We start from the raw sequence: 24,462 nt of genomic DNA, 5'->3' as shown, positions 1-24,462 counted from the left end.
CCGTACGGAGCCGACCGCGCCAAATCGGAGGCGCCAGCGAATCGAAGATGAACCGTCGATTCGTTAAGCTCACCGTACCTGGCACCGAGTCGCGTGCCCAAGGTGACTGTTGTAGATTCGTGTCGCGCGCAATGCACGTTCGCGTTGACCACCCGCGTGTCACCGGCGTTGGAAAAATTCGATTCTCGAATCGCCGTTCGAGATGTCGTGACGATTCATCGAATTGACGGTGGAGGAGAGAGAGAGAGGGGGGTGGGGAGAGGGAGCGTGGCGGTGAATCGTTACGCGCATAGAAAGTACGCGTGGGTGTTGTTCTTTTCAGACTGTAAAATAACTCCTCTGAGTTGGTGGGCCAAGCAAAAGGCGGTGCATGGCAGTGCCACGTGACACGCCAGGCACGGTAGGGTCACGTGGCACGCAAGAGGTGATGGCAGACACCGATCCTCCTTTCCCTCTGTGTGTACCGTACGTTGAACTTCTTTCGCACCGTACATGGCCGTTTACGTCTCTCGGAGTCCCCCTCTCCTCCCCTCCCCCCCCCCCTTTGCTCTCCTGTTCATGTTTCACAAATCATCATAATCTTTATTTAGAGCGCAGGAGGAAATCCGATGAGCTAAGAAGCTCATTTTCACAGATGTCCGGTAGGGGCACGGGGTCAGCAAGTTCGCAGCCGGCACTCACTCCCCTGTCTGACAGGGAGGGTCCTCTCAGCGCTGCACAGAACGTGGCAACTGATGACAATGGATGTCACGTGGTAACTGATGACAATTGATGTCACGTGGTAACTAATGACAATTCATGTCACGTGGTAAGTGATGACAATTGATGTCACGTGGTAACTGATGACAATTGATTTCACGTGGTAACCGAAGACAATTGATGTCACGTGGTAACTCGTGACCATTGACTTCACGTGGTAATTGGTGACAATTGCTTTAACTCGAGACTACTGGCACAGAGGACATTCTGAAGCCATGCGAGCAAAAGCCACCAAAGACAAATCCCCCCACCTCCCGTGTAGCCTTAACGGAATGTCGGGGCAAGTGCTGTTAGTGAGCAGCACCTATGAAGGCCGGCACGGCACACGAGGGGGTGGGTGGACAGCACCACGCCCGGCCGCCTTTGTCTCCCAAGTGTTTACACACCACACCAGGTATTCATTTAAGGCTGAGTCGACATAGGGGAGGCCCAGAACCTGTTCAGATAATCGTCAATGGTGTTTGGCCGTGAGCGGGAATCGAACTCATGTCGCAGGGTTGGTAGTGCAGTGCACGAACAACTGCACTACCGCACTAAATGAAAACACACACACAGATGCCATACGTACCCTACCAGTAGTTGCCTCCCTGTCACTGAAAAAGAGCATTTCAGGGGCACATTAACCTTGTGTAAGGTCAAGAGTAGTTGTCCTATGGAGGAACTGCCCCCTGCCATATGATTATGGAATGTGTGTGGGTTCGTAGCGCAGTGCTCGAACCGCTACACCATCGCTCCACCACCACCACCACCTCGTGCTGAATCAGCACTCCTCCCTCCCCCTTCATCCCCCCCACGCCCGATACTCGCGCGTACCCTGCGTTCCACTCTCGTTGCTCATTCGCAGTAGCATCAGCAGTCATCTGCAGTCACATGTCCATATCGTCATCATCTACAGCCTTCTGCAACATCATCATCATCAGCATCATCCCACGTTTGCGATGGCGAAATTGTTACCCCCCGCGCCTAGTAGGCATGAGGTTCGTGGGGGGTTCGATCCCGGACCCTGACGATGCCTGTTATGTACTTGGGAGTCGGCGTGTTCTCTCTCCCCGTGGTGATCGCGTGGACTGTCCCCCGGGTTCTTCTGGTTCTGCCCCCCCCCCCACACACATTTAGAATGAACACACCTTTAGATTATTTGGCTGCTCCTATAAATCCCACGTGTGATGATATCAGCCTCTGCAACGAGCTATTATCACGTGTGGCCAGGCAGCCTCGGTTAAAAATTCAAATGTTTCAGTTTCATCTCGCCAGCGCATCCGCTCGCGGCGTTCGCATTCCGGCGGTGCTGTCCGTCTGCGTCGGGCCGTCGCGACAGCCGCGATACGCGTCACGGTGCAGGATTGTCGCAGCCAGGAGTGCACCACCCTGTTACAGAAACAAGCCCCCCCCCCCGCCCCCCCCCCCGGGGAAAAATACGTCACGCAACGAGCGACTTCTCGAGTGGTCTTCGTACAGCGATCACCCAGGCATGTATAGACCTCTCAGCTGGAACAGGCCTGATTATAAGCGCCATCGCCGACGCAAACATAGTGGCCTGTGATCAGGGGTCAACTGGTGACCGGAATGAGATCGTGAACTCGCTACACTTTCACGAGCCAGGGGGCTCTCGGCGATTACCCGGCTCAGTATCTCGGACACGGCCGTTCGGGCGAGACCTCCACCGCGGGTGAAGGCGAGGAGCATGGCATTGGGAACATAGAAAGTAGTGTACAACTGACGTGCTTACGTCCGTGGATGGAATTGCTTTCCAGCTCAGACACCGCTTGCTTGCCCATCGCCACGTATATAACCTCTTGTTGTAACAGCTCTCTCCGTAGTTTAGCAGTTCCACTGTTGGATTATATTTTTTTCCGCCTGAGGACGGCTGCTTGTGTTGCGATCAAAACGTCGTGATTTATTTTATTTTACTTTCTACCTACGTGACTTTACCGAAAAAAACAAAGAGTATGGATTTCTGCAGTCACGAAAGCTTCAGATCAAGATAGAGTACAACAATTGTTCCACTGCCCTCTGCTGCTCGCCACATAGACTTTAGAAACTTGAGTGCCCCAGTAGGAGTGTTATTATAATTACACTTGGTTACCCTGCAAAGCCTCGCCGAGTCTCGTGAATATTTTCAAGAGGGTCCTGACATTTTTTTGCGTTAGCGGTTCGTGATTGCTATAGAGGTTTCAACTGAGTAATTGCGGTGTAATCTTGCATATTTGGCAACTTTGAATCAGAATCTTTCTTTAGACTGGAGGAATCCGATGAGCTTTGAATCTTTTATTCACAAATTTTGTACCATGACGCCGGCACAACAATGGCCTACTCGTGCGAATGATGTCACAGGATCTTTAACGTTCACTGTGGAAGCAGACAGCGTGGAATTTGAATGGTAAATACACCCGCGGTATTCAACAAGGTGGCATAATCTGGATTCGGACCTTGTGAATCTCTGCAACAAGCGGCTGCTTCGCTGGCGCCGGGCCGTGTCACCATCCCTGGAGGCGGTTATGGAGTTTATTGCCCATCCAAAACACCGCTCAAGCTCAACACCTGCTTAGCTTTTGACGAGATCGGGCGCGTTATCATCATCATTGCATGTTAATTCACATGCATTGGGAATTCGCGTTGGCGAGATGTTATTTTCCTCGCCTGATTTGCAGGAGTTCGTGGGTTCGATCCCGACCCTGACGCCTGCTGTATATTTGGAGTTTGCGGCTTCTTTCTCCCCGTGGTGATCACGTGGATTGTTCTCCGGGTCCTCGGGTTTTTCCCTTCACATTTAGAATCAACATGCGCTTTGATCATTAGGTTGCCATACATGTGCACGTGATAAGCCTTTTTGTCGAGCTATCATTTGTGGCCAGTTTGCTTCTGAAAAAGAGCGATATAGCTCAGTCGGCCTTAGCTGATAAAATACAAATCGTAGTAGTAGTATAGTAATCAACCATGAGGACATTGGTACAGGTACCAAATTAAGCCTTAGTACCTTAGGAAGGTTACCGATATCATCTCTCCCTTTCCGATTCGTGCTGCATCAACTGCGAAGGTCATGGGGGAGAGGCTGTCAGCAGATATCCTCACGCTCGCCCGCCAGGGATCAATGGTGAATTCGGTACCACACTAAAAATTAAACTTTCTTTCTTTTTTCAGGTGAGGCCCACTCAGCTCTGTCGCTCTGTTTCAGAAGCGACTTCGCCACAAATGAGAGCTCAACAAAGTGGCATATTACGGGGAAATGTATAGCAGCCAAATACTCGAAACGCACGTTGATTCTCAATGTGGAAGGAAAACAGAGTACGTGGAGAAAAATCCACGCGACCACGGAGAGAACATCCAGACTCTAAATATACAGAAGGCGCCAGGGTCGGGATCGAACCCACGAACCTTTTGTATGCCAGGCTAGGTAGTTAACATCTCGCCACCGTGGCGCCCCAACATAGCCCAGCAGCAGCCTATACCACCTGTTTGATATACGGTGGCCGCCCATCCAAATACAATCCAGGCTCAAACCTGCTTAGCTTTTGATGAGATCTGGCGGATTCCGCGTGATTAAATCGTATGGCCAATGGCTGAGACGTCTTATATGTTTTACTATTCTTAAAAAATAAAATCTCCGGATTGTGCTATCGTTGATTTGTGACGAGAAAATAAATACATTTGAGATGTACTTGTTGTGAGCAGCGCACCACCACGTGTCAGATAGAATATACACCTCAGGTGTCACACCACAGAACAACTTCCGATAGTCTCTCCAACTGGGCTCCTGTAGCCACCCCTGGGACACCCCCCCCCCCCCCCCATGTACCCCGTGAAGGGTGTTCCGTGCGTGGAGCGGTGCCAATTACCTGAGTTCCATTCCGGGTCACGGCTAACATCAGTGAAAAATAGCAGATACCTCGAGCAATCTGGAACCCTCTTCCTGCTCGCGGTGGCGAGATGTTATCACCCTCGCCTGGTATGAAGGAGGTTGTGGGTTCCATCAGGACCCTGACGCCTGCTGTATATTTGAAGTTTGCATGTTCTCCTCGTGGTCGCGTGGATTTTTCTCCGGGTCCTCGGGTTTTCCTCTCCCCATTAAAAATCAACACGCGTTTAGAGTATTTGGCTGCTATAAATTCCCACGTGATAAGCCACTTCGTCGGGCTATCGATTGTGGCCAGGTTGCTTCTGAGAAATGAGCTACATAGCTCAGTGATAAAATAAATGTTTTTTGCTTAGTTTGGTTTCTCAAACTACTTCATCGTGAAGTCTGCTCAGCCCCCACGATGACCGACGCCGGGGAGAAAGGCCTTCATCCGTGAGTGAAATTACAAAGCTGCCGTAAGTTGTCGTCTGAAATCGAGAGTTGGAACCCAACTCAACCGCCAATCCCCCCCAAAACGACCGTACAAAGCAACACATTCGGCCCAAGTTAGAATCCTGCTGCTATCGCATCCGGCCTGGGATCTTACCCAGTTCCAACCTCACTGCACTTGATAGAACGCAGCGTAAGGCAACGGCCAGGATGATCGATGGCCCAGCACTCACCGATTCACTACGGCCACTCGCTCACTCGCCGGCGGTCAGCGCCTCCTCGTCACTGCTGTATCGCTGCTACCACGGTTACCCTTCCGATGAACTTCGCTCCTCATCCTAACGTGTTCAATCCCTACTCACCACCTTCACCGCATCTCCCCCCCACCATCCCCCCTCCCCCGCACCCCCCCCCCCCCCTGATCCGTCTCGACACGCGTGCATGTGCGCTGGGGAGCAGAGCCAGCGTGCATCACACGCGCACGCACGCGAGCGCGCACACAGAGACGGTGGTGGGGGGGGTGAAGTATAATTGGACCATTAAACATGAAAGGCGCTCTTACAATGCGTGTCATTGCATTGCTATTTACAGAATATTTTCCTTGGCCGCTCCAGAATTTCGTTACCGTGAATGCGGGCGAAGAAGATTGTTTTTCATTTTGCTCTCGCTCTTCCCCAAGACCACCGCCTTCCTCCTCCCGCTACCTCCAGCCACTGTCGTGTCAGCAGCAGCGGCGGCGGCAGTAGCTGATGTACAGCCCTTTGTGAATCTATCGCTGGATGGAGGCCTACCCAAGCCGTGTCTGCTCACAGAGGGATTGTCTGGCCATGTTTCACCATACTGCTCGGTGACGAAGGGGATTGCACAAAACCACCATTGGTACCTCATTTGCCAGTAAAAAATATGATAATTGTTTTTTTACCCTTTTATCTGGCAACAAAACTGACACCTTTTTTTACAAGGAGTCATGTTTGCATAGACCACAATACCTGCAGTCATAATGCAAACAAAAAACATAACTCTGATAATGTATGCACTGTCCTATGCGGGACATGGAGTAACCAATGCGTCGGATGTTATTTCTTCAACATCCAGCTCCCGAAGATATGTGACCGCCTCTCGTGTGATACATTCTCAAACAGAGACCTCCCCTCCTCCACACCTACTCCGCTCACTGTAGACCTACACACACACAAAGCACGTTGCTGTTAGCGAGCACCTATTACGGGCACCACGAAGAGGGTCGTCTGGCCAGCAAGCACCATGCACGCCAGAGGGCTTATGTCCGCATATCGCAGAATGTGTCAATTTTGGGCTGAGTCAACCTAGGGAAAGCCCAGACATGGTTTTGATGTCGTTCGCCTATGATCTTAAACTTGGCCTGGTTGGTGGCGCAGCGCGCTAACGACTACGCCACCGCTCCTCCACCGATAAAGACAGACACACTACGCACGCACATATACAAAGACAAAGATCCCCCGTATAGCATTAACATACTGTTAGGGTAAGTGCTGTTAGCGAGTAGCATCTGTGAAGGCCAGCAAGGCACACGAGGGGGTGGGTGGCCAACACCACGCCCGACCGCCTTTGTCTCCCCAGTGGCGATGTTTACACAACGCACCAAGTACTCATTTGAGGCTGAGTCGACCTAGGGGAGGCCCAGGACCGGTTCAGATAATCGTCACTGGTGTTGGCCATGAGCGGGAGTCGAACTCGGGTGGCCAGGTTCGTAGCGCAGCGCGCTAACCGCTACACTACCGCTCTCCACATATACACACACAGACAGACATGCACACGCAAACACAGACAAGAATACAGATGCATGTCTTTACAAATTCACCGTGGCATACACACAGGGACAAGCACACTGACACACATTCTCTCTCTCGCGCACTCATACATATACATATACGCATACATATACCCTACTACAAATGATAATGCTGCCATCTGTTGACGATTCGCTCCGCTATGTAAGGGGCTGTAACCGTGGCCTCGTGCGAGCGAGTTCTTCCCTTGTTGCAGAAGTTCACGGTTCAAAGCCAGCGACCGCCCTGGTCATGCCTGCGGGTGTATGAACATCAACTAAAATACGCGCCATCTACTTCACACCGGACGCTAACAATCCGAGGGCGTCGTTCGCACGAGTTATGCCATCGTGTTGCGGAGTCGTGGTCCAAATGTGCCACGTTTTGCCAACATGTACCCTGAAAAACGACTGATTTGCAAAATACCCACAAATAGTCACCGTCGTTCCCTCCGTGAAAACTTAGCAGGAGCCTCCTGGAAAAGGGTCACGGGACTACTGAGTGAGGTTTTTTCCCCAGGGTAATGAGCATGATAATAAGAGTACAACCTGGATAGGCAGGCGCTGCGGTAGTGAGATGTTAACTACCTCGCCTGGTGTACAGGAGACTGTGGGTTCGATCTCGACTCTGACGCCTGCTGTGTATTTGGAGTTTGCGTGTCTCTCTCTCCCCGTGGTCGTGTGGATTTTTCTCCGGGTCCTCCGGTTTTTCCATCCACATTTAGAATCAACATCCACGCGTTAAGAGTTATTTAGCCGCTATTCTTTACCACGTGATGATAAGCCACTGCATTGGGCTTTCATTTGTGTTAGCCTGGTCGCTTCTGAAAAAAGAGCTACATAGCTTAGTGGGGGCCTTACCTGGTAAAACATAAATCGTCATAGTTGAAGTAGTTTAGAGTTGCCATACGAATGGGGGGAGACAGCTTTCTTAGACTCCCTCGGGAATTGTCCAAGAGCCGCTGCCTCTTTTGAAGAGTCGAGTCCAGAGGTGGTTTGGGTGGGAGCCTGGGGTTACGGGGATCAGAAGGAAAGGGATATGCTGGGATGTGGGGTGGCGTGTGGTTAGGGTGGGGAGGGTGGTGGTGGTGGTGGTTCTGAGTAGTCGGATTCAGAGATGGTCGGGATAGCGGGTGGGGGGGTGTAGACGGAGGTAGGGGGGATGAGAGAAGCTGCAGGGCGATTGTTGCTCCTCGTGTTTGACTGATGCTGCTGCACGCGATGTTTGAGTGCAATTTGACCTCAAAGTCATCCGTAACCATTTACGCGACCCGCGAAGCCTCCTTCGTCCGCGCAGAGACGTTTCTAATATCAGGGGGAGGGGAAGGGGGGGGTGGGTGGGGGTGGCACGTGGCGAGCAGACGAAAAACGTGGCCGTGTAATCGGTCTGATTCACGTGAAAGTGCTGGCCGAGTGATGGTGGATGATGATGGTGGTGGATGATGATGGTGATGATGACTTTGGACAATCGGCCAGCGTGGGCAATGTATGGTCAATTCAACTCCCTATGAAAACCCGCACAGCGCGGTATATCCTTTCATCCAGCAGTGCATTGCGAAAGCGCTGGAATTTTTTTAGTTTTTATTAAATAAGGATTTGGCTGGCGTTCACATGTTTGACCTATTTGCAAATGCACGAAAACGTGTTTGCGAGTGTTCGGCATGTGCGGTGGTGACGCGTTGGTCAGTGCACTGGGCTACGAAACCGGCGATCCGAGTTCGATTCATGCTCACGGCCAGCATCGGTGACAAATATCTGCACCGGTCCTGGGCCTTCCCTAGATCAACTCAGCCTTTAATTAGTACCTGGTGCTGTGTGTAACCATCAGCACTGGGGAGACAAAGGCGGCCGGGCGTGCTTCTGGCCATCCACCCCATTCGTGTGCCGTGTTGGCCTTTGTTAAGTGCTCGTCAACAGCACTTGCCCCCGAGTCTATACGGGGAATCTTTGTATTTTGTTCGGCACGTCACGATTCGAGGTGACGGATGCGCTTCTGTCTTCTGTCAAGTTCGCTTCGTCACTCTAAACGCGACGTTGTCATTTCCCTTCATAGCGCATACAGCTGCGCGGTAAATCGATTCTTACACAGATTAGCGTTAGATTTGCGTTAGGCCGTGCTTGTGAAGCGTTCCATGTCAACCTGATATTACAACCAAAGCGTGAGAGCGACTCGCGTGCGTTCTAACGGTGTTAGATAGGCTAGAAACAGAACAAAATGTGCAAAAAAAATTAAAGTCGATTACTGCTGAAACATTTACAACAACCCCAATTAATCGAATTTAAGCTCCCAAAAATCACTGCGCGGGGATTGACTGTTGCCCTTTGATGAGCGAGGCCGCTAAACCTGAATCTGTCCCGGGATGAACGCGAACGAGTGCCGGATCCCAGTCGCGGATGAACCAAATAATTCTCCTCCAGCGGAGTGTGGTGGCACGAAAGCTAATAGAACACGAGCCGTGATTTAGCTGTCGAAAAATACAAGGGAATATCAAACTATTTAAGACAGAATAACTTTGCTGTCACTAACAGCGAAAAACTAATCTCCAGATAACTGGAATTTTCTCAGGATACTTCCTGAAGAACGCCAGTCATCCTGAGAAAGGCCGTTTGGCCGAAACGTCGAGATGTCCATCTTCTCGCGATGACAACCCTATGTTATTTATTTTCTCTACGCGTTTTTCCTTTCCACACTTTCAACGAAGTTTTCAACTTTCACCTGGCATATACGTATCCGGTGGAAATTGTTCGTAATTTCACGCGTAAAGTCCTTCAAAATGACTCAATTCCCCCTTCCACGGACGCAATCGCACGAACGCAACTATCCTCGTGAACGCACGAGAAAACACGCACTCATGTACACGAGACAAAGACAAAAATATCCCCCGTACAGTATGGACAGACTGTTGGGGGCAAGGCAAGTGCTGTGAGCGAGCAGCACCGATGAAGGGCGGTACCACACACGAGAAGTTGGGTGGCCAGTAACTACGCCCGACCGCCTTTGTCTCCCCAGTGGCGATGTTTTACACACCGCACCGGGTACTCATTTGAGACCGAGTCGACCTAGGGGAGGGCCCAGAACCGGTTCAGATAATCGCCACTGGTGTTGGTGGTGGCCGTGAGCGGGAATGGAACGCGGCCTCGCTAAACGCCACACTACCGCTCCCCACATTTACTCGAAATGCACACATACGCACATATTCACACACACATCATTTTGATAAACATAATTAAGGACGGACACGGTACAATTATGATGCATTGCGTGTGAGCGCTGCGCATAGATATATGTGTGGTTACAGACGCACGCGTGTGCGTATCGTAAGGCGACACACGTTCCACACCACAAGTGGCCCCCCGCTGTCCCTCCCCACGTCTCTCTCTCTCTCTGACACCCAGCAAATCATAAACACGCGCGCGGCATCTCACACACACACTCATGCCGGTTTGCAAAAGGTTGCGCACTCTCACTCACACGCACGAAATACAAAGATCCACCGGATAGCCTTCAGCAGACTGTTGTGGCAAGTGCTGTTCAGAGCGGCTCGGCACAAACAAGGGGGGTGGGTAGGTGGGTGGCCAGCACCAAGCCCGGCAACCAGTGCTGCTGTTGACGCAGCGCACCAGGTGTCCATTCATTTGAGGCTGAGTTGACCTTGGGGAGATCGAGCACTGGTTAACCTATTCGCCACTGTGTTTAGTCGTGAGCGAACTCGTGTCGCCGGGTTCGTAGGCCAGTGCACTAACCAGCACACGATCACTCACCACGAGACAAAGTCAAAGATCCCCAGTACATATAGCCTCAACAGAGTTTTGGGGCAAGTGCTGCTAGCGGGTTGTGGTTCTGGGTGACCAGAACCACACCCGGTCCCCTTTGTCTACCAAATGGCGATGTGTACACACCGCACCAGGCACTCATTCGAGGCTGAGTCGACTTAGTGGGAAGCCCAGAACCGATTTCAGATAATCATCTCTGCTGTTGTCCGTGAGCGGGAATACGAACTCGGGTCGCCGGGTTCGTACCGCAGCGCGTTAACCACGACACTACCAATACCCGGCATTCGCAACTAAGTGACGGTGATGTCACCACGGCGCTTGTGCCAGGCCAGGTGCACTTTTTTTTCAGAAGCGACCAGGCTAACACAGATGAAAGCCCAATCGAAGGCTCACTGATAGAAGGGCACGGGACAGTCCCAGGTGCCATGGCTTGACTGACATGAGACCACTGGCAGATGCACCATCTGTGCCCCCCCCCCCCCTTTACTGTCCCAACTCGTTGCATTTTAACCGCTCGTTGCGTTTCGAGCATCGCTCATCTCCCCTCCATCGTTGTTGCTGGAGGGCGACTGCTTCCAACCGCCCAGGAGCAGCGTCCTCCACAGAGGCCGATCTTGACCACCACTGCAAAAATCCCCCATATCGCCTTTACAGACTGTTGGGGCAAGTGCTGTTAGCGAGCACCTATGCAGGATGGCGCGGCACACGAGGGGGTGGGGTGGCCAGCACCACGCCCGGCCGCCTTTGTCTCCCCAGTGGCGATGTTTACAAACCGCGCCAGGTACTCATTTCACGCTGAGTCGACGACCTAGGGGAGGCCCAGGACCGGTTCCTATAATCGTCACTGGGTGTTGGCCGTGAACGGGAATCGAACCCGTGTCGCCGGGTTCGTAGCGCAGCGCGCTAACCGCTGCACCACCGCTCCCCGCTACCCCGCCTTACGCACCAACAGGGCCGTGGGCAGTCCCCTCGTCATGGACCCCAACAGCATCTGCCGCAAGACGAAGCGACTCGCGGGCAAGCAGGCAGAGCTGTGCGTCACGGCGCCCAACGTCGTCGCCGAGGTGGCCAAGGGGGCCAAGCTGGCGCTCAAGGAATGCCAGCACCAGTTCCGATTCCGCCGGTGGAACTGCACCGTCACCAATAAGTACTTCGGCAAGATCCTGCAGCAGGGTGTGTGCACGTGCGTGCGTGTGATGATGCGGCACTCTCCGAGCCTCTCCCACTCTCATCTCACTCTACTCCCCTCCACGCACTCTCCTGCCTCTCACCTCTCATCTCACTCTACTCCCCTCTTCGCACTCTCCTACCTCTCCCCTCTCATCTCACTCTACTCCCCTCCATGCACTCTCCTACATCTCCCCCTCTCATCTCACTCTACTCCCCTCACTCTACTCCCCTCCTGCCTCTCCCCTCTCATCTCACTCTACTCCCCTCCACGCACTCTCCTGCCTCTCCCATCTCATCTCACTCTACTCCCCTCCACGCACTCCCCTACCTCTCCCCCTCTCATCTCACTCTACTCCCCTCCACGCACTCCCCTGCCTCTCCCCTCTCATCTCACTCTACTCCCCTCTCATCTCACTCTACTCCCCTCCACGCACTCTCCTACCTCTCCCCTCTCATCTGACTCTACTCCCCTCCACGCACTCTCCTGCCTCTCCCCTCTCATCGCACTCTACTCCCCTCCACGCACTCTCCTACCTCTCCCCTCTCATCTCACTCTACTCCCCTCCAGGCACTCTCCCGCCTCTCCCCTCTCATCTCACTCTACTCCCCTCCACGCACTCTCCTACCTATCCCCTCTCATCTCACTTTGCTCCCATCCACGCACTCTCCTACCTCTCCCCTCTCATCTCACTCTACTCCCCTAAACGCGCTCTCCCGCCTCTCCCCTCTCATCTCCGCTCCCCTCCATGCACTCTCCCGCCTCTCCCCTCTCATCACACTCTACTCCCCTCCACGCACTCCCCTACCTCTCCCCCTCTCATCTCACTCTACTCCCCTCCACGCACTCTCCTGCCTCTCCCCTCTCATCTCACTCTACTCCCCTCTCATCTCACTCTACTCCCCTCCACGCACTCTCCTACCTCTCCCCTCTCATCTGACTCTACTCCCCTCCACGCACTCTCCTGCCTCTCCCCTCTCATCGCACTCTACTCCCCTCCACGCACTCTCCTACCTCTCCCCTCTCATCTCACTCTACTCCCCTCCACGCACTCTCCTGCCTCTCCCCTCTCATCTCACTCTACTCCCCTCTCATCTCACTCTACTCCTCTCCACGCACTTTCCTACCTCTCCCCTCTCATCTGACTCTACTCCCCTCCACGCACTCTCCTGCCTCTCCCCTCTCATCTCACTCTACTCCCCTCTCATCTCACTCTACTCCTCTCCACGCACTTTCCTACCTCTCCCCTCTCATCTGACTCTACTCCCCTCCATGCACTCTCCCGCCTCTCCCCTCTCATCTCACTTTGCTCCCATCCACGCACTCTCCTACCTCTCCCCTCACATCTCACTCTACTCCCCTCCACGCACTTTCCCGCCTCTCCCCTCTCATCTCCGCTCCCCTCCATGCACTCTCCCGCCTCTCCCCTCTCATCTCACTTTGCTCCCATCCACGCACTTTCCTACCTCTCCCTTTTCATCTCACTCTACTCCCCTCCACGCGATATCCTACCTCTCCCATCTCATCTCACTCTACTCCCCTCCACGCACTCTCCCGCCTCTCTCATCTCAATCTACTCCCCTCCACGCACTCTCCTGCCTCTCCCCTCTAATCTCACTCTACTCCCCTCCACGCACTCTCCTACCTCTCCCCTCCCCTCTCATCTCACTTCACTCCACTCCCCTCCACGCTCTCTCCTGCCTCTCCCCTCTCATCTCACTCTACTCCCCTCCACGCACTCTCCTGCCTCTCCCCTCTCATCTCACTCGACTCCCCTCCACGCACTCTCCTACCTCTCCCATCTCATCTCACTATACTCCCCTCCTCGCACTCTCCTGCCTCTCCCTTCTCATCTCACTCTACTACCCTCCACGCACTCTCTTGTCTTTCCACTCCCATCTCACTCTACTCCCCTCCACGCACTCTCCTGCCTCTCCCCTCTCATCTCACTCTACTCCCCTCCACGCACTCTCCTGCCTCTCCCCTTTCATCTCATTCTACTCCCCTCCACGCACTCTCCTACCTCTCCCCCTCTCATCTCACTCTACTCCCCTCCACGCACTCTCCTGCCTCTCCCCTCTCATCTCACTCTACTACTCTCTCATCTCACTCTACTCCCCTCCACGCACTCTCCTACCTCTCCCTTCTCATCTGACTCTACTCCCCTCCACGCACTCTCCTGCCTCTCCCCTCTCATCGCACTCTACTCCCCTCCACGCACTCTCCTCCCTCTCCCCTCTCATCTCACTCTACTCCCCTCCACGCACTCTCCTGCCTCTCCCCTCTCATCTCACTCTACTCCCCTCCACGCACTCTCCTGCCTTTCCCTTCTCATCTCATTCTACTCTCCTCCACGCACTCTCCTACCTCTCCCCCTCTCATCGCACTCTACTCCCCTCCACGCACTCTCTCGCCTCTCCCATCTCATCTCACTCTACTCCCATCCACGCACTTTCCTACCTCTCCCTTTTCATCTCACTCTACTCCCCTCCACGCGATCTCCTACCTCTCCCATCTCATCTCACTCTACTCCCCTCCACGCACTCTCCCGCCTCTCTCATCTCAATCTACTCCCCTCCACGCACTCTCCTGCCTCTCCCCTCTCATCTCACTCCGCTCCCCTCCACGCACTCTCCCGCCTCTCCCCTCTCATCTCCGCTCCCCTCCACGCACTCTCCCACCTCTCCCCTCTCATCTCACTCTACTCTCCTCCACGCACTCTCCTACCTCTCCCCTCCCCTCTCATCTCACTTCACTCCACTCCCCTCCACGCTCTCTCCTGCCTCTCTCCTCTCATCTCACTCTACTCCCCTCCACGCACTCTCCTGCCTCTCCCCTTTCATCTCACTCGACTCCCCTCCACGCACTCTCCTACCTCTCCCATCTCATCTCACCCTACTCCCCTCCTCGCACTCTCCTGCCTTTCCCTTCTCATCTCACTCTACTCCCCTCCACGCACTCTCCTGCCTCTCCCCTCTCATCTCACTCTACTCCCCTCCACGCACTCTCCTGCCTTTCCCTTCTCATCTCATTCTACTCTCCTCCACGCACTCTCCTACCTCTCCCCCTCTCATCTCACTCTACTCCCCTCCACGCACTCTCCTGCCTCTCCCCTCTCATCTCACTCCGCTCCCCTCCACGCACTCTCCTGCCTCTCCCCTCTCATCTCACTCGACTCCCCTCCACGCACTCTCCTCCCTCTCCCCTCTCATCTCACTCTACTCCCCTCCACGCACTCTCCTGCCTCTCCCCTCTCATTTCACTCTACTCCCCTCTCATCTCACTCTACTCCCCTCCACGCACTCTCCTACCTCGCCCCTCTCATCTGACTCTACTCCCCTCCACGCACTCTCCTGCCTCTCCCCTCTCATCGCACTCTACTCCCCTCCACGCACTCTCTCGCCTCTCCCATCTCATCTCACTCTACTCCCATCCACGCACTTTCCTACCTCTCCCTTTTCATCTCACTCTACTCCCCTCCACGCGATCTCCTACCTCTCCCATCTCATCTCACTCTACTCCCCTCCACGCACTCTCCCGCCTCTCTCATCTCAATCTACTCCCCTCCACGCACTCTCCTGCCTCTCCCCTCTCATCTCACTCCGCTCCCCTCCACGCACTCTCCCGCCTCTCCCCTCTCATCTCCGCTCCCCTCCACGCACTCTCCCACCTCTCCCCTCTCATCTCACTCTACTCTCCTCCACGCACTCTCCTACCTCTCCCCTCCCCTCTCATCTCACTTCACTCCACTCCCCTCCACGCTCTCTCCTGCCTCTCTCCTCTCATCTCACTCTACTCCCCTCCACGCACTCTCCTGCCTCTCCCCTTTCATCTCACTCGACTCCCCTCCACGCACTCTCCTACCTCTCCCATCTCATCTCACCCTACTCCCCTCCTCGCACTCTCCTGCCTTTCCCTTCTCATCTCACTCTACTCCCCTCCACGCACTCTCCTGCCTCTCCCCTCTCATCTCACTCTACTCCCCTCCACGCACTCTCCTGCCTTTCCCTTCTCATCTCATTCTACTCTCCTCCACGCACTCTCCTACCTCTCCCCCTCTCATCTCACTCTACTCCCCTCCACGCACTCTCCTGCCTCTCCCCTCTCATCTCACTCCGCTCCCCTCCACGCACTCTCCTGCCTCTCCCCTCTCATCTCACTCTACTCCTCTCTCATCTCACTCCGCTCCCCTCCACGCACTCTCCTGCCTCTCCCCTCTCATCGCACTCTACTCCCCTCCACGCACTCTCCTACCTCTCCCCTCTCATCTCACTCTACTCCCCTCCACGCACTCTCCTACCTCTCCCCTCTCATCTGACTCTACTCCCCTCCACGCACTCTCCTGCCTCTCCCCTCTCATCGCACTCTACTCCCCTCCACGCACTCTCCTACCTCTCCCCTCTCATCTCACTCTACTCCCCTCCACGCACTCTCTCGCCTCTCCCCTCTCATCTCACTCTACTCCCCTCCACGCACTCTCCTACCTATCCCCTCTCATCTCACTTTGCTCCCATCCACGCACTCTCCTACCTCTCCCCTCTCATATCACTCTACTCCCCTCCACGAACTCTCCCGCCTCTCCCCTCTCATCTCCGCTCCCCTCCATGCACTCTCCCGCCTCTCCCCTCTCATCTCACTTTGCTTCCATCCACGCACTTTCCTACCTCTCCCTTTTCATCTCACTCTACTCCCCTCCACGCGCTCTCCTACCTCTCCCATCTCATCTCACTCTACTCCCCTCCACGCACTCTCCCGCCTCTCTCATCTCAATCTACTCCCCTCCACGCACTCTCCTGCCTCTCCCCTCTCATCTCACTCCGCTCCCCTCCACGCACTCTCCCGCCTCTCCCCTCTCATCTCCGCTCCCCTCCCCGCACTCTCCCCCCTCTCCCCTCTCATCTCACTCTACTCCCCTCCACGCACTCTCCTGCCTCTCCTTTTTCATCACACTCGACTCCCCTCCATGCACTCTCCTACCTATCCCCTCTCATCTCACTCTGCTCCGCTCCACGCACTCTCCTACCTATCCCTTCTCATCTCACTCTACTCCCCTCCACGCACTCTCCTACCTATCCCCTCTCAACTCACTCTACTCCTCTCTCATCTCACTCTACTCCCCTCCACGCACTCTCCTACCTCTCCCTTCTCATCTGACTCTACTCCCCTCCACGCACTCTCCTGCCTCTCCTTTTTCATCACACTCGACTCCCCTCCATGCACTCTCCTACCTATCCCCTCTCATCTCACTCTGCTCCGCTCCACGCACTCTCCTACCTATCCCCTCTCAACTCACTCTGCTCCCATCCACGCACTCTCCTACCTCTTTACTTTCATCTCACTCTACTCCCCTCCACGCACTCTCCCGCCACTCCCCTCTCATCTCCGCTCCCCTCCACGCACTCTCCTGCCTCTCCCCTCTCATCGCACTCTACTCCCCTCCACGCACTCTCCTACCTCTCCACTCTCATCTCACTCTACTCCCCTCCACGCACTCTCCTACCTTTCCCCTCTCATCTCACTCTACTCCCCTCCACGCACTCTTCCGCCTCTCCCCTTTCATCTCGGCTCCCCTCCACGCACTCTCCCGCCTTTCCCCTCTCATCTCACTCTACTCCCCTCCACGCACTCTCCTACCTCTCCCCTCTCATCTCACTCTACTCCCCTCCACACACTCTCCTACCTCTCCCCTCTCATCTGACTCTACTCCCCTCCACGCACTCTCCTGCCTCTCCCCTCTCATCGCACTCTACTCCCCTCCACGCACTCTCCTACCTCTCCCCTCTCATCTCACTCTACTCCCCTCCACGCACTCTCTCGCCTCTCCCCTCTCATCTCACTCTACTCCCCTCCACGCACTCTCCTACCTATCCCCTCTCATCTCACTTTGCTCCCATCCACGCACTCTCCTACCTCTCCCCTCTCATCTCACTCTACTCCCCTCCACGCACTCTCCCGCCTCTCCCCTCTCATCTCCGCTCCCCTCCATGCACTCTCCCGCCTCTCCCCTCTCATCTCACTTTGCTCCCATCCACGCACTTTCCTACCTCCCCCTTTTCATCTCACTCTACTCCCCTCCACGCGCTCTCCTACCTCTCCCATCTCATCTCACTCTACTCCCCTCCACGCACTCTCCCACCTCTCTCATCTCAATCTACTCCCCTCCACGCACTCTCCTGCCTCTCCCCTCTCATCTCACTCCGCTCCCCTCCACGCACTCTCCCGCCTCTCCCCTCTCATCTCCGCTCCCCTCCCCGCACTCTCCCCCCTCTCCCCTCTCATCTCACTCTACTCCCCTCCACGCACTCTCCTACCTCTCCCCTCCCCTCTCATCTCACTTCACTCCACTCCCCTCCACGCTCTCTCCTGCCTCTCCCCTCTCATCTCACTCAACTCCCCTCCACGCACTCTCCTGCCTCTCCCCTTTCATCTCACTCGACTCCCCTCCACGCACTCTCCTACCTCTCCCATATCATCTCACTCTACTCCCCTCCTCGCACTCTCCTGCCTCTCCCTTCTCATCTCACTCTACTCCCCTCCACGCACTCTCTTGTCTTTCCCCTCCCATCTCACTCGACTCCCTTCCACGCACTCTCCTACCTCTCCCATCTCATCTCACTCTACTCCCCTCCTCGCACTCTCCTGCCTCTCCCTTCTCATCTCACTCTACTCCCCTCCACGCACTCTCCTGCCTCTCCCCTCTCATCTCATTCTACTCCCCTCCACGCACTCTCCTACCTCTCCCCCTCTCATCTCACTCTACTCTACTCCACGCACTCTCCTGCCTCTCCCCTCTCATCTCACTCTACTCCTCTCTCATCTCACTCTACTCCCCTCCACGCACTCTCCTACCTCTCCCTTCTCATCTGACTCTACTCCCCTCCACGCACTCTCCTGCCTCTCCCCTTTCATCACACTCGACTCCCCTCCACGCACTCTCCTACCTATCCCCTCTCATCTCACTCTGCTCCGCTCCACGCACTCTCCTACCTATCCCTTCTCATCTCACTCTACTCCCCTCCACGCACTCTCCCGCCACTCCCCTCTCATCTCCGCTCCCCTCCACGCACTCTCCTGCCTCTCCCCTCTCATCGCACTCTACTCCCCTCCACGCACTCTCCTACCTCTCCACTCTCATCTCACTCTACTCACCTCCACGCACTCTCCTACCTTTCCCCTCTCATCTCACTCTACTCCCCTCCACGCACTCTTCCGCCTCTCCCCTTTCATCTCGGCTCCCCTCCACGCGCTCTCCTACCTCTCCCATCTCATCTCACTCTACTCCCCTCCACGCACTCTCCCGCCTCTCTCATCTCAATCTACTCCCCTCCACGCACTCTCCTGCCTCTCCCCTCTAATCTCACTCCGCTCCCCTCCACGCACTCTCCCGCCTCTCCCCTCTCATCTCCGCTCCCCTCCACGCACTCTCCCACCTCTCCCCTCTCATCTCACTCTACTCCCCTCCACGCACTCTCCTACCTCTCCCCTCCCCTCTCATCTCACTTCACTCCACTCCCCTCCACGCTCTCTCCTGCCTCTCCCCTCTCATCTCACTCTACTCCCCTCCACGCACTCTCCTGCCTCTCCCCTCTCATCTCACTCGACTCCCCTCCACGCACTCTCCTACCTCTCCCATCTCATCTCACTATACTCCCCTCCTCGCACTCTCCTGCCTCTCCCTTCTCATCTCACTCTACTACCCTCCACGCACTCTCTTGTCTTTCCCCTCCCATCTCACTCTACTCCCCTCCACGCACTCTCCTGCCTCTCCCCTCTCATCTCACTCTACTCCCCTCCACGCACTCTCCTGCCTCTCCCCTCTCATCTCATTCTACTCCCCTCCACGCACTCTCCTACCTCTCCCCCTCTCATCTCACTCTACTCCCCTCCACGCACTCTCCTGCCTCTCCCCTTTCATCTCACTCTACTACTCTCTCATCTCACTCTACTCCCCTCCACGCACTCTCCTACCTCTCCCTTCTCATCTGACTCTACTCCCCTCCACGCACTCTCCTGCCTCTCAACTCTCATCGCACTCTACTCCCCTCCACGCACTCTCCTCCCTCTCCCCTCTCATCTCACTCTACTCCCCTCCACGCACTCTCCTACCTCTCCCCTCCCCTCTCATCTCACTTCACTCCACTCCCCTCCACGCTCTCTCCTGCCTCTCTCCTCTCATCTCACTCTACTCCCCTCCACGCACTCTCCTGCCTCTCCCCTTTCATCTCACTCGACTCCCCTCCACGCACTCTCCTACCTCTCCCATCTCATCTCACTCTACTCCCCTCCTCGCACTCTCCTGCCTTTCCCTTCTCATCTCACTCTACTCCCCTCCACGCACTCTCTTGTCTTTCCCCTCCCATCTCACTCTACTCCCCTCCACGCACTCTCCTGCCTCTCCCCTCTCATCTCACTCTACTCCCCTCCACGCACTCTCCTGCCTTTCCCCTCTCATCTCATTCTACTCTCCTCCACGCACTCTCCTACCTCTCCCCCTCTCATCTCACTCTACTCCCCTCCACGCACTCTCCTGCCTCTCCCCTCTCATCTCACTCCGCTCCCCTCCACGCACTCTCCTGCCTCTCCCCTCTCATCTCACTCTACTCCTCTCTCATCTCACTCTACTCCCCTCCACGCACTCTCCTACCTCTCCCTTCTCATCTGACTCTACTCCCCTCCACGCACTCTCCTGCCTCTCCCCTCTCATCGCACTCTACTCCCCTCCACGCACTCTCCTACCTCTCCCCTCTCATCTCACTCTACTCCCCTCCACGCACTCTCCTACCTCTCCCCTCTCATCTGACTCTACTCCCCTCCACGCACTCTCCTGCCTCTCCCCTCTCATCGCACTCTACTCCCCTCCACGCACTCTCCTACCTCTCCCCTCTCATCTCACTCTACTCCCCTCCACGCACTCTCTCGCCTCTCCCCTCTCATCTCACTCTACTCCCCTCCACGCACTCTCCTACCTATCCCCTCTCATCTCACTTTGCTCCCATCCACGCACTCTCCTACCTCTCCCCTCTCATATCACTCTACTCCCCTCCACGAACTCTCCCGCCTCTCCCCTCTCATCTCCGCTCCCCTCCATGCACTCTCCCGCCTCTCCCCTCTCATCTCACTTTGCTTCCATCCACGCACTTTCCTACCTCTCCCTTTTCATCTCACTCTACTCCCCTCCACGCGCTCTCCTACCTCTCCCATCTCATCTCACTCTACTCCCCTCCATGCACTCTCCCGCCTCTCTCATCTCAATCTACTCCCCTCCACGCACTCTCCTGCCTCTCCCCTCTCATCTCACTCCGCTCCCCTCCACGCACTCTCCCGCCTCTCCCCTCTCATCTCCGCTCCCCTCCCCGCACTCTCCCCCCTCTCCCCTCTCATCTCACTCTACTCCCCTCCACGCACTCTCCTGCCTCTCCTTTTTCATCACACTCGACTCCCCTCCATGCACTCTCCTACCTATCCCCTCTCATCTCACTCTGCTCCGCTCCACGCACTCTCCTACCTATCCCTTCTCATCTCACTCTACTCCCCTCCACGCACTCTCCTACCTATCCCCTCTCAACTCACTCTACTCCTCTCTCATCTCACTCTACTCCCCTCCACGCACTCTCCTACCTCTCCCTTCTCATCTGACTCTACTCCCCTCCACGCACTCTCCTGCCTCTCCTTTTTCATCACACTCGACTCCCCTCCATGCACTCTCCTACCTATCCCCTCTCATCTCACTCTGCTCCGCTCCACGCACTCTCCTACCTATCCCTTCTCATCTCACTCTACTCCCCTCCACGCACTCTCCTACCTATCCTCTCTCAACTCACTCTGCTCCCATCCACGCACTCTCCTACCTCTTTACTTTCATCTCACTCTACTCCCCTCCACGCACTCTCCCGCCACTCCCCTCTCATCTCCGCTCCCCTCCACGCACTCTCCTGCCTCTCCCCTCTCATCGCACTCTACTCCCCTCCACGCACTCTCCTACCTCTCCACTCTCATCTCACTCTACTCCCCTCCACGCACTCTCCTACCTTTCCCCTCTCATCTCACTCTACTCCCCTCCACGCACTCTCCCGCCTCTCCCCTTTCATCTCGGCTCCCCTCCACGCACTCTCCCGCCTCTCCCCTCTCATCTCACTCTACTCCCCTCCACGCACTCTCCTACCTCTCCCCTCTCATCTCACTCTACTCCCCTCCACACACTCTCCTACCTCTCCCCTCTCATCTGACTCTACTCCCCTCCACGCACTCTCCTGCCTCTCCCCTCTCATCGCACTCTACTCCCCTCCACGCACTCTCCTACCTCTCCCCTCTCATCTCACTCTACTCCCCTCCACGCACTCTCTCGCCTCTCCCCTCTCATCTCACTCTACTCCCCTCCACGCACTCTCCTACCTATCCCCTCTCATCTCACTTTGCTCCCATCCACGCACTCTCCTACCTCTCCCCTCTCATCTCACTCTACTCCCCTCCACGCACTCTCCCGCCTCTCCCCTCTCATCTCCGCTCCCCTCCATGCACTCTCCCGCCTCTCCCCTCTCATCTCACTTTGCTCCCATCCACGCACTTTCCTACCTCCCCCTTTTCATCTCACTCTACTCCCCTCCACGCGCTCTCCTACCTCTCCCATCTCATCTCACTCTACTCCCCTCCACGCACTCTCCCGCCTCTCTCATCTCAATCTACTCCCCTCCACGCACTCTCCTGCCTCTCCCCTCTCATCTCACTCCGCTCCCCTCCACGCACTCTCCCGCCTCTCCCCTCTCATCTCCGCTCCCCTCCCCGCACTCTCCCCCCTCTCCCCTCTCATCTCACTCTACTCCCCTCCACGCACTCTCCTACCTCTCCCCTCCCCTCTCATCTCACTTCACTCCACTCCCCTCCACGCTCTCTCCTGCCTCTCCCCTCTCATCTCACTCAACTCCCCTCCACACACTCTCCTGCCTCTCCCCTTTCATCTCACTCGACTCCCCTCCACGCACTCTCCTACCTCTCCCATATCATCTCACTCTACTCCCCTCCTCGCACTCTCCTGCCTCTCCCTTCTCATCTCACTCTACTCCCCTCCACGCACTCTCTTGTCTTTCCCCTCCCATCTCACTCGACTCCCCTCCACGCACTCTCCTACCTCTCCCATCTCATCTCACTCTACTCCCCTCCTCGCACTCTCCTGCCTCTCCCTTCTCATCTCACTCTACTCCCCTCCACGCACTCTCCTGCCTCTCCCCTCTCATCTCATTCTACTCCCCTCCACGCACTCTCCTACCTCTCCCCCTCTCATCTCACTCTACTCCCCTCCACGCACTCTCCTGCCTCTCCCCTCTCATCTCACTCTATTCCTCTCTCATCTCACTCTACTCCCCTCCACGCACTCTCCTACCTCTCCCTTCTCATCTGACTCTACTCCCCTCCACGCACTCTCCTGCCTCTCCCCTTTCATCACACTCGACTCCCCTCCACGCACTCTCCTACCTATCCCCTCTCATCTCACTCTGCTCCGCTCCACGCACTCTCCTACCTATCCCTTCTCATCTCACTCTACTCCCCTCCACGCACTCTCCCGCCACTCCTTTCTCATCTCCGCTCCCCTCCACGCACTCTCCTGCCTCTCCCCTCTCATCGCACTCTACTCCCCTCCACGCTCTCTCCTACCTCTCCACTCTCATCTCACTCTACTCACCTCCACGCACTCTCCTACCTTTCCCCTCTCATCTCACTCTACTCCCCTCCACGCACTCTTCCGCCTCTCCCCTTTCATCTCGGCTCCCCTCCACGCACTCTCCCGCCTCTCCCCTCTCATCTCAATCTACTCCCCTCCACGCACTCTCCTACCTCTCCCCTCTCATCTCACTTCACTCCACTCCCCTCCCCGCTCTCTCCTGCCTCTCCCATCTCATCTCACTCTACTCCCCTCCTCGCACTCTCCTGCCTCTCCCTTCTCATCTCACTCTACTCCCCTCCACGCACTCTCTTGTCTCTCCCCTCCCATCTCACTCTACTCCCCTCCACGCACTCTCCTGCCTCTACTCTCTCATCTCACTCTACTCCCTTCAACCCACACGATCCACTGGTGCGCCGTGACGACCTTAATAGGTGCTCACTAACAACCCCTGCTACAACAAGTCTGTGCAAGGCTACATGGGGGATATTTGTCTTCGTGTGTGTCAGCAGTGTGGGGTGCGGTAGGGTAGCAATTATCGCGCTCCGCTACCACCCGCTCACGGCCAACACTGGTGACGACTATCTGAAGCTGGGCCTCCCCTAGGTCGATTCAGCCTCAAATGAGTACCTGGTGCGGTGTGTAAACATCGCCACTCCAGTTACAAAAGCGGCCGGGCTTGGTGCTGGCCACCCACCCCTCGTGTGCCGTGCCGGCCTTTTTAGGTGCTCGCTAACAGCACTTGCCCCAACAGTTTGTTGAGATTGTACGGGGGATCTTTGTCTTTATCGTGGCAGCATGGCGCACGGAGAGATAGCGCACACAACGCCTCATACGGTGCAAGCTTCGGCGTATACACAGCTTAAGTCTATAGAGTATACAAGGTATGTGTAAGTATATATACATTTACGTATGACGTAACCTTTGCTGCTTTAGGGAACATACTTAGCTCGTGTAAATAAATACAAAATGTAAATGCAGGCCACACCATTATAATCATCATCCTCAGACGT

The 24,462-nt window shown here is 55.6% G+C and overlaps 1 protein-coding gene across 3 annotated transcripts in view; it reads left to right on the top strand.

Annotated features, from left to right (window-relative positions):
• Nucleotides 1–24,462, top strand: part of WNT6 (Wnt family member 6) — a 57,148-nt gene that overhangs the window by 5,690 nt on the left and 26,996 nt on the right. For all 3 annotated transcript variants that reach the window (XM_078859165.1, XM_078859146.1, XM_078859155.1), the window contains exon 2: nucleotides 11,578–11,798. In XM_078859165.1, coding sequence (XP_078715291.1) covers nucleotides 11,600–11,798 — 199 coding nt within the window. In that variant the 5' untranslated portion in view covers nucleotides 11,578–11,599. The remainder of the gene's footprint in view (nucleotides 1–11,577; nucleotides 11,799–24,462) is intronic.

Source organism: Lampetra fluviatilis, chromosome 1 (assembly GCF_964198595.1).
Source record: "Lampetra fluviatilis chromosome 1, kcLamFluv1.1, whole genome shotgun sequence".
In the NCBI taxonomy this organism is placed as follows: domain Eukaryota; kingdom Metazoa; phylum Chordata; class Hyperoartia; order Petromyzontiformes; family Petromyzontidae; genus Lampetra; species Lampetra fluviatilis.
This window is presented reverse-complemented; position numbering and strand designations above follow the sequence as displayed.